Source organism: Chamaea fasciata, unplaced genomic scaffold (genome assembly GCF_029207755.1).
Source record: "Chamaea fasciata isolate MVZ Bird 193981 ecotype frontalis unplaced genomic scaffold, bChaFas1.0.hap1 SCAF_7, whole genome shotgun sequence".
Classification (NCBI taxonomy): domain Eukaryota; kingdom Metazoa; phylum Chordata; class Aves; order Passeriformes; family Sylviidae; genus Chamaea; species Chamaea fasciata.
In genome coordinates, this window is record NW_027094092.1 from 6,684,323 (window position 1) to 6,694,705 (window position 10,383).

The window sequence follows — 10,383 nt, forward strand, 5'->3', positions numbered from 1 at the left end:
CTATCTGCGCTCTGCATGGAGCTGTTGGAGCACCAAGGATTGTAGAAACAAGAGAAAGCTGTCCCAGAAGTGCTGATCCTGTCTCCGGGACCTCATCTCAAAACCTCTGGTGTGGCATTGCTCACTACCTGACTGGGCAATGGGCACAGAGAGAATTTGGTGAGGAATGGGGATGGTGTCTTCAGGGATGGGTGAGGAAGTTCAGGGTGGCCTATGAGTGCACCAGGAAGGGCTCTCATGGTGGGATGGCAGCACTGGTCACGCTTCTGCCTGTGGGTCGCAGAGAGCCCGTGCCAGGGGCCCGAGGGTGTCACTGGTGGCACAGTTGGTGACAGTCTGGAGCCAGGTCGGCATGCGACTGGCTTCCTGGGAACACAGAGCTGGAGTTGCCTGCAGATACTTTGGATGCATCAGAAGTGGGAGCAGCCGCTGCTCCCCTGTGCTGTTTGGCTTTATTTCAGGAGTTTCCTCCATTTTAATTGCGGTGTGTAGCTGGGGGGCGTCTCGGCGGGCTGGGATTGCTTGGGGACACCTTGATCGCCCGGTATGGATCTGTCCCCCTCTAGCGGCTTGGTCCCCGGTGCCTTTGGGAATGTGGCTGCTCCCAAACTTGGCTGGCGGGATGTTTGTGCCTCCAGGTCGGGGGGTGCAGACCCTGGGGTGAACTGCAAGGGAGATGACCCTTGCTTACATTCTAGAGCCCCGCTCGCTGCAGCGGGGTCTCTGCTGCGTCCCAAACCCGCCTGGGAGCAGACAAAAGAAAGGCGCCGGGGAGGCTGGGCCTGAGCGGGACGGGGTAAGGGCTCTCGGCCACGCTCTGCCCGGCCCCGGGGAGCCCGGCCCCGGCCTCTCGGATTGCGGCGGCGGAGGGAGGGAGGGATCCCGGGGAGCCCGGTGGGCAGCGCCGCCCGGACCCTGCGCCAATCCCCGCCGTCCCGGCCCCTCCCGGCGCTGCAGCAGCGCGGCTCTGCCCTCCGCTCCCTCGCTCCCTTTTTCTCTTCTGCCATCTTCCCGTTGCAAAGCATTGCTGGGAACCGCATGTGGGTGACGCAGCAGCATTGTCTCCGGCTCAGGAAGCTGCCGCCGCCGCTGCCCAAGGGCTCGGGAGGAGCACGCGGCCGCCGGTGCGGCTGCCGGGGGCGGGGAGGAGCCGGGGACGCTCGGGGCGGGGGGCGCAGCTGCTCCCCCAGCCATGTCCCCGAACACCGGGGGTCCGGCCGGGGTCTGAGCCAGCTCCCGGAGGTGTCCGGGGAGAGGGGAGGGGGCCCCAGCCCTCGCCGTGCGGGCACCGAAACAAAGAGGGCTCGGCAAACTTCACCCCAGAGTCTCGGCAGCTCCGGAGGCGCAAGGTCAGGCAGCTGGCAATGCTCGTGGCGCGGGGAGGGGACGCGGGGACGCTCCGGTTCCGGACAGGGTGGGAGGGGATCGCGGGGCCACCCCTGCTTCCCCGGAGGGGTCCCTGGCCGGTGCTTGGGCTCACTTCTCCCGTCCCCGGGGCGCTCTCGCCGGCACCGCTGCCGAGGCGCTCCGACCGCGTGTGCGCAGGGTCTCCTCCGCCGCGTCCCTCCGGCCACAGCGCGACGAGGCACAGGGGACCAGCGGGCTGTCGCCCACCCCGGCTCCGAGCCAGATGCAGCCGCAGCACCCGGGAGCCCCCGCAATCCCTCGGCTCCCTGGTGGGGAGCGTTGCCCGAGCCGCCGCGTTGCCCGAGCCGCCCCGTCCCCGGTGCCACGGGCAGGCGGACGCTGCGGTCTCACGGATGTCCGTGTGGGAGCTCCGAGCCCTGACCTTTCCCTCGGCGTGTGCTCATGGGGAGGCGGAAGGTCTGAAGGCGGCACGCTGCGCTGCCAGGGAGCCCAGGGGAGACTGCGGCTTCCTGCCTCCCCAGACACCAGGAAAAGCGGGCGGGGGGCACGCCGGGCACCCCCTGCCCTGGCCCTGCCTGGCAGCGGGAAGCACCGCCCGCCGGGATGCCGGCAGGAGGCTCCTGCCTGCGTAACCATGGCAACGTCAAGTAAATAAAGCACCTTTGCAACTGGCGAATTCGGTGGGGAGTGGATGTGGGGAGGGGGCTGCGCTGGAGGGGGCTGCAAGACCGGGGTGAGGGCGGAAGCCCTGTGCACCAGGAGGGAGGGCCTGTCGCGCCGGAGGGCAGTGTGCCAGTCCGGTCGGTGCCGAGGGATCTCTCCCTCCAAGTCAAAGCCAAACCCTGAGGCAGTGCGGGGGAGCAGCTCTCTGCTGCCGGCAGCTTATGCCAGGCCACGGAAGGGGTGCTTGGGGCATTACATCCTGCTGCTGCTGCTGCATTCTACAGGCTGCCCCGTGCGTGGGGAGCAGCTGGGGGGGTAATGCTGGTGAATCTTCCCTCCAAAATCCCCCCAGATTGCCGAATCTTGGCGCTTTCCCCCTCTACCACCGCCCAGCGCGGGGCCTCGGGGCTGAAATGCAGTTGATGAAAGCACTGGTGCAGATCGACTCGACAGAGCTTGTCTGTCTCATGTGGGGAGGAGGAATGGTTGCTGGCGGGCGTGGGGAGAGGAGGGCTCCTTCCCAGCCGCCTTTGAAGCATGCTGGCCTTGGCATCTGGTCGGAGCCTGCCTCGCTGGCGGGAGCCGTGTTTCCCTCTGCTCACACCTGTGTTTTTTGTCTCTCTGCTGTGTTCCCCCTCCTCTTTCTCCATTAGCTGCTGTTGGAAGAATACGCAAACAGCGACCCCAAACTGGCACTTACAGGCGTCCCCATCGTCCAGTGGCCCAAGAGAGATAAGGTAGGAGCCGCGAGGAGGGGACCCAGATGGGTGGGTGTCACATGTTGAGTCGTTTCCCAAGCCTGGGGTGTGGTGGCACCACTTCCATATCTCCCTTGGGAGCAGTGCCAAAGTGGGATGTGGGGTGCAGCCACCTCCACGGCACCACAGGCAAACCCAGAGATCTCCCACCATGCCGGTTATCCCAGCTCAGCTGATGGGTGGTAATCAGATCAGCCTCAGATGCTCCATGTTCTCCAGCCCTTTAGTTGTGCTTGGAGAATTGCGGGCCTTGTGGGAGGAAGGGGTGATCCTGCTCTCCCAGGAGCCCTTGGGATTGATAGGGCGACCTGGATGGCCTGAGGAATGTTGTGTGTCAGGGAAGGCCTCACTGTGAGGTGAACCGTGTCCCTTGTGTCCCTGTCCCTGTTGTAGGATTGGGTCTTACAACCCCAAGCAAGGCAACTCTCTCCTGGGAGTCTCTCCCTGTGGGTCACAGCCAGCTCCTCAGCAATGAGACCTTTCCATGCATCCCTGCCTTTCCCTGTCCAGCTGTGCTGATAGCCCAAGGCCCACAGCTGGGCTGCAGCCTGGGCTGAACTCGCTGGGCAGATGGAGGCATGGAGCAGCCGGACTTCCCTTCCACAGGCTGCCTTCCTGTGGCCTGCCAGGGTGGCTCCCAGAGGTCACTTCTTCCTTCCTGCCAGGAGATGGGCTCACGGGCAGGCGATGGGAAGAGCAGGACCCATTCACTGGGAAGGGCGGGTAACACCCTGTTTGGGAGTCTGGCAACAAATGAGCCTCTCAGATGGACCTTTGGAGGTGCCTGTCTCTGCTTGCCTGCTCTGCCCAGGGTTTCCAGCACGATCCTTGTGCAGCACAAGCATCTTGGGAAACTTTTCTGGGAGAAGTGACCCAGAGATGTGTGCATGCTTTGGGTGCAGCACTCAGAAGGTTGGCACATCCCCAACCCCATCCTTGGGAGCCTGCCCTTCCCCAAGCCCATCAGCTGTGGTGCACATCCTAGCATGGCCAATCCCAGAAGGATGCTGCAGCCAGCAGGTTTCCTGTGAGGGCTGATGGGATGCAGGGTGACAGCTGGAGAGCTGTGCTGTCCTACCTGCACTGTAAACAAGGAGGGTGTGGGTGTTCCCAGTGTGCCACGAGCTTGGGAAAGAGCAACCAGAGCTGTCCCTTGTGCAGTTTGCAGAGTGGCACAGAGAGAACAGCCTGGGTGGACCTTGTAATTCCTTGCCTAGGTAGGGAAGCGTGCATGCTGTGGGATGCTTTTGGGACTCAGTAGCCCTTTCCAGACCCATTTGAGCCCTAACAGGGGCTGACAGGAAGGGTAGCTTTTGGTGTGGGGTGATGTGAGGGATTAAGGAGTGTGCTCCAGGAGAAGTGCCAGGTCAGCGCTGATCCAGGCGCCTTTGGCTGCGGAGCGCTGAGGGAGCAGAGCTACTCTCTGGCACATTATCTGAAGTCGTAGTGCTGAATCCAGGGATCAGAGCCTTCCAGATCCTGGCAGAGCACAGCACTTCCCTCTCCTCACCCAATGCTCTCTCCCTGTCGCCAGCTAAAGCTCCAGGCCCGGCTGCGGGTACGCCTGCCCACCATCCCCATCACCAAGCCACACACCATGAAGCCAGCACCACGCCCGACTCCTGTCAGGTCCACAGTGTCTCCCATCGTGTCGGGTGCCCGGCGGAGGCGGGTGCGGTGCCGGAAATGCAAGGCCTGCATGCAGGGCGAGTGTGGCATGTGCCACTACTGCAGGGACATGAAGAAGTTTGGCGGGCCTGGCCGCATGAAGCAGTCCTGTGTCCTCCGACAGTGCTTGGCGGTGAGTCCAAGTTGGATTCCTGGGGGATAGCTGGTTGCTTCTCCATAGTTCAGATGGTAGGAAAGAAGGGGTGAACGCTGTCCCACCATGCCCTGGTGTCAACCCTGCTTTCCTTTGTAGCCCAGGCTGCCTCACTCGGTCACGTGTGCACTTTGCGGGGAGGTGGATCAGAACGAGGACTCGCAGGACTTTGAGAAGAAGCTCATGGAGTGCTGTATCTGCAACGAGATTGTTCACCCTGGCTGTCTGCAGGTGAGCAGGGCATGTGCTGGGCTAAGGGGGACTCAGCTGTGGGGCTGGGCTGCTGCTGACCCCCTCCTCTTGTTGCAGATGGATGGGGAAGGGCTGCTCAATGATGAGCTCCCCAACTGCTGGGAGTGCCCCAAGTGCTACCAGGGCGACGACACAGAGAAGGGCCAGGTAAGGAGCTGTGCTGTGGCAAGGCAGGATCTATGTCCTCCATCTCTCCCACTGCATCCTGCCAAAGATGTGTTCAACCAGCATGGGCTGGGAGGGGCAGTGATCAGTGAGAATGAAAATCATGGGGGTGCAGCACCTGGGAGCCTGGGTACATTCTACTGCAATGCGATCCTAAGATATTCCACTGTAAGAGACATGGAACTGTTAGGCATGGAGCGTAAGCCAACCCCTTTTTTGAGAAAGGATTAGGAAAAAGCTTGTTTCTGGTGTGGGTGTACTCTGGTCCTTGTGGTACTTAGATGAGCTGTGAGGAAGAAATTAATTAGTGTGAGGGTGGTGAAACCCTGACAGAGATTGACCAAAACTGTGGATGCCCCATCCCTGGAAGCGTTCAAGACCAGGTTGGATTGGGTTTGGAGCAACCTGATCTAGTGGAAGGTGTCCTTATCTAACCCAAACCATTCTATGATTTCACTGGGCACTGCTGGTGCAGGTCCTGCCAGCACCATGGTGTTTCCCTGGGGAGAAAGAGAAGGGAAAAGCCTTCCCCAGGCCTCCTTCCCATTAACCATCTACCCCCATTCCCCGCAGAAGCGCAAGGTGGAGGAGAGCGACGATGACACGGCGCAAGCCAAGGTGCTGCGGCCCCTGCGGAGCTGCGAGGAGCCCCTGACCCCCCCGCCCAACTCGCCCACCCCGATGCTGCAGCTGATCCATGACCCCGCGTCCCCCCGCGGGGTGGTGACACGCTCATCCCCAGGCGCTGGGCCCAGCGACCACCACAGCGCCAGCCGAGACGAGCGCTTCAAGCGCCGGCAGCTGCTGCGGCTCCAGGCCACGGAGAGAACCATGGTGCGGGAGAAGGAGAACAACCCCAGCGGCAAAAAGGAGCTGTCAGAGGTCGAGAAGGCCAAGCTGCACGGCTCCTACCTCACCGTGACGCTCCAGCGCCCCACCAAAGATGTCCACGGCACTTCGATCGTCCCCAAGCTCCAAGCCATCACGGCCTCCTCGGCCAACCTGCAGCACTCGCCGCGCGTGGTCGTGCGCCACGCGCCTGCCAGGATGCCCTTGCGCAGCGGGGCTGACGAGGAGGCGGTTGCTGAGGAAGAGGAGGAGGAAGAGGAGGAGGAGGACGAGAACGCGGAGGAGGGGGGGGCGGCCCGGCTGAACGGGCGCGGGGGCCGGGCACAGGAGGGCGAGGAGAGCTGCGTCCAGCGCGAGGTCTGGATGTCCGTGTTCCGCTACCTCACCCGCAGGGAGCTCTGCGAGTGCATGCGGGTGTGCAAGACCTGGTACAAGTGGTGAGTGTGGAGACACGTCCTGGGTCTGGGGGTACATCTGTGGCAGACATCCAGAGGGAGCAGGGTGAAGGATCTGGCCTCAGTGCCTTCCCGTCACTCCCCAGAGCCAGGTGGCATCACTGTAGGCAGCCCTGGTGCCTCTGCCATGTGTGCACCCATCTCTTGTTCCCTTCTGCCTTCCTCCTGTCCCCTCAGCTGTCCCCTCAGCTGTCCCCTGCCGTGTCCTTGCAAGGTGCCAGTGCCCTTCCCTCGCCCATCACCCTGATGGTGCTTGCTCTTCCTGGCCTCCCTTGCTGCCTCGCCTCCCAGCAGGCAGGGAAGGCAGGCTCAGGCGGGATGGCTTTGCTGGCTGGAAATGCCTCGCGGGGCAGCAGGCCCAAAGACAATGCTGGCACCGGGACAGCTGTGCATGGAAGGCTTGGGAACAGACAGGAATGGAAACTGGGAGGTTTCTAATAGCCGAGCAGCAGGGATTGCCTGCTTTGATCAGCAGCTGGTGGCAGTGGTGTGGTGGAGAAGTGTCCCCTCTCCTGCACCCTCAGGGGCTCAGCTAAGCTGCCATCGGGTCCTGGCTCTCACAAACTCCCATGGAAGAGGAAGTGTTTACTCCTGGCTAAGGACCGAGCTGTGCTGGTGCTGTGGGGTGGGACACACAGTGTTTTGCCTGCTGGGAGTAAGGATCCTTAAGATCAGGAGAAACACCCAGAGGGGGAAGCAAGCATGCAGCTGTCACTTGGAGTCTTGTTTTGCAGCAGCAAAGCCCTTCTGGGGCTGCAGTGGGTAGCCCAGCACCTTCGGCAACCTCCCATGTTTGGGGAAGCCTATGGAAACCAGGAGGGACAACCTTGTTCTGTGGCTGGGGCCATGCCAGGGCTGGACTCCTTCCAGAAGCCGAGCACCCTGCTGGCAGTCTATTATCCCATGGGACTCTTGGGATTCAACTTTCAGCCTTGTCCTTGTCCCCAGGTGCTGTGACAAGAGATTGTGGACAAAGATAGACTTGAGCAGGTGCAAGTCCATCACCCCCCAGGCGCTGAGCGGCATCATCAAAAGGCAGCCGGTCAGCCTCGACCTCAGCTGGACCAATATCTCAAAAAAACAGCTTACATGGCTCGTCAACAGGCTGCCAGGTGAGTGTGGGCTGGGAAGGGGTCCCTTCCTCTGCCACCAGCCTGCTCCGAGACTTCCTTAGGGCTGGGTCATGGGGAGAGACACCCTGCAAGCCTGGGAGCTCCTGGGTGCCTGGGTCCCGTCACCCAGCAAGCGTCCCACCCCAGTCAGGGAGGGGACCTGCTTCCTCATGTGCCTGGAAAAAGCTGGTGGAGATCTGGGAGCCGACCAAACCTGTCTAACTTGTTACCTGCTTCCCTTCTGCCAGGCCTGAAAGACCTCATCCTAGCGGGCTGTTCCTGGTCTGCGGTCTGTGCTCTCAGTACCTCCAGCTGCCCCCTTCTCAGGACCCTCGATCTTCGGTGGGCAGTAGGAATCAAGGACCCTCAGATCCGGGACTTGCTCACGCCTCCAACAGACAAACCCAGTAAGCTGCTGCTGCCCTGGGGCTGGCTGGGCTGGACAAGGGGAGGTCTCCAGGGCACTCTGTCCACTCTGTTTCTCCCTCTGCCTGTGCAGGTCAGGACAATCGCAGCAAACTCCGCAACATGATCGACTTCCGGCTCGCCGGGCTGGACATCACTGACGCCACGCTGCGCCTGATCATCCGCCATATGCCCCTGCTCTCCCGCCTCGACCTCAGCCACTGCAACCACCTCACGGACCAGTCGGCCAACCTCCTCACCGCCGTGGGCTCCTCCACACGCAACTCCCTCACCGAGCTCAACATGGCAGGTGCGTGCCCTGCTCCAGGTGCCTCCTGGATTTCCCATACCTCCTCCTGGTGCTGGCTGCTGGAGGTGTCCCCCTCACGCTCCCTGTGCTCTGCCCGCAGGCTGCAATAAGCTGACGGACCAGGCCTTGCTGTACCTGCGCCGCATCTCCAACATCACCCTCATCGACCTGCGGGGTTGCAAACAGATCACCCGCAAAGCCTGTGAGCACTTCATCTCGGACCTGTCCATCAACAGCCTCTACTGCCTGTCTGATGAGAAGCTGATCCAAAAAATCAGCTAGAGACCCTCCCCGGGGCAGACTGAGGAGAAGGAAAAGAGCCCATCCCACCCCTCTCGGAGAGCTGCTCCTCCACCTTCCCCCCTTGCCCTGCGTGTCCTGCCGCTGCCTCCCACCTGACTTGGCAGGCAGGGCCGTTGCTGGCCTCGCTCCACTGTCCTTCCTCCTCCTCCTTCCCCGGGACTTCTGCCGAGGAAGATGTCCCGCCAGGCTGGCCAGTACCAGAGGAGGAATGGGCACATGGCAGGGAGCCCCGGCTGGAGTCTGGCCGCTCCCAAGGTGGGGGCTGCAACAGAGGCCTCTGTGCAGAGAAATGGGGCACCCTCTCCCCCCAGCTTTTCCCCTCTTCCCCGTCGTTTCCTCGCCTTGAAACACTTGTCACTCCCCCGGTAGCACAAAGCTTGAGGGTCGAGGTCTCTCCAAGGACGCGGGAGCAGAGCCAGAACACCCTGTCCCCCTCTGTGCCACCACCAGCTCGGAGCTTCCCTGCGCTCTTCCCCCTTTTCCCTTCCCCTCGTCTGGCTGCAGGGACTGCTATCCATCCCCCTCCTCCTCCCACACATCCGGGCAGTTCTTTGGGCACCCAGCACAGGAGCCCCATGGCTGGGGTGTCCCAGGAGCAGGGGCTGGGGGATATCTCATCTGTCCGAGGGGATGGAGCAGGGGAGAACCCACAGGTACACCAGAGCTCAGGGAGGACTCGGGAAGCATTAGCCAGGGGTGAGTGAGCGAGTACAGGGCGGGGACAGGAGCTGCCTCCTCTTCCTCCCCAGCTCCCGGCACCAGGAAGCACTCTGAGGCCGGAGGGGCGAGGGCTGCTCCGCAGCCTGGGACCGAACTGGCATCGTCCTCTCCTTCCCTCCCACCCCCTTTTCGCTGCCGATTTTCCTTTGCAATGAATGGTTGGTCCAAAGAACCTCTCTCTAGGGCAGCAGAGAGCTTTTTGCACTTTAAAAAAAAAAAAACAACAACAACAAAAAAAAAAAGACAAAAAAACAAAACAACAAAAAAAAAGACAAGGAAAAAAAAAAAGGAAAAAAGGTTGGAATCTTCATTTTCTGGGTCACTATTTTATTTCCCTCCCTGTCCTGCCTGTGCCTGGACGCTCCCCCTCTCTGTACCCCCAGTGTCAGCACCCTGCTCTCTCCCTGGCAGCGTACCAATAGCACAATCCGGGGTGTCCCCTCCGTGCCACCACCGGTCCCCAGCCCTGCAGGGGTTCTCGGGGGGCAGCCCGCACCCCCCCCGCTGCTTCAGAAGCAATAAAGGAGGAGAGGCGGCCCGCGGGAACTGTCCCCGGCAGGGGGACACGAGGGGACAATCCCGCAGTGCCTGGGACAAGGGGCAGTGTGGCCGAAGCGGAGCCGGAGGGCTCGGAGCAGGAAACCCCCGCCCCCCTCCCCAGGCGAGAGGAGGAGCCTTCGGCCTCGGCCTCTCTCAGCGGCGGCTCCCGGGAAAGACGTCGGAAGAATTAAAGCTTTTCTTTTTCCTTTGGATTCCTTTTGAGTTTTGCAACGCGAAAGAAGATATCCAGAGCTGGGGTTGAGAGGGGTGAGGTGGCCCCTCCTCCACGGGGACAACACCCCCTTCCCGCCGTGTCCCCACCTCTCCAGCCGCAGAGACTCCGGCGTGCGACCCTCCTCACCACCCCGGCGTGGTGCAAATCCACGAGGAAGAAAAAAAGAGAATTATATATAATAAAAATCACTTAGTGATTTAAAACCAACCCAGCCTGCTCCCTGAAGACAACTCCTGCAAGCAAAGTCACTTGTTTAAGGGTTTGGTTGTGGTTTTGTTTCGTTTTAATCCCCTCTTCCCTCCGTTCCTCCTTCCCTTCCTTCCCCGGAGAAATATTGTAAATATCTATTTTTTTGTTGGCGATTTAGAGTCCATCTCTGATGTTTGTGCTTTAAAATTAAATGTAAGCATTAAGGGTAAAAGCAAA

At 61.2% G+C, this 10,383-nt stretch overlaps 1 protein-coding gene across 1 annotated transcript in view; it reads left to right on the forward strand.

Annotated features, from left to right (window-relative positions):
* Positions 1-10,383, forward strand: part of KDM2A (lysine demethylase 2A) — a 34,288-nt gene extending 23,905 nt beyond the window's left edge. Inside the window, exons 14-22 of the mRNA XM_066187314.1 lie at positions 2,685-2,768; positions 4,324-4,590; positions 4,711-4,842; positions 4,921-5,010; positions 5,602-6,314; positions 7,281-7,444; positions 7,693-7,851; positions 7,944-8,159; positions 8,260-10,383. Of these exons, the coding sequence (XP_066043411.1) occupies positions 2,685-2,768; positions 4,324-4,590; positions 4,711-4,842; positions 4,921-5,010; positions 5,602-6,314; positions 7,281-7,444; positions 7,693-7,851; positions 7,944-8,159; positions 8,260-8,441 (2,007 nt within the window). The 3' untranslated portion in view covers positions 8,442-10,383. The remainder of the gene's footprint in view (positions 1-2,684; positions 2,769-4,323; positions 4,591-4,710; positions 4,843-4,920; positions 5,011-5,601; positions 6,315-7,280; positions 7,445-7,692; positions 7,852-7,943; positions 8,160-8,259) is intronic.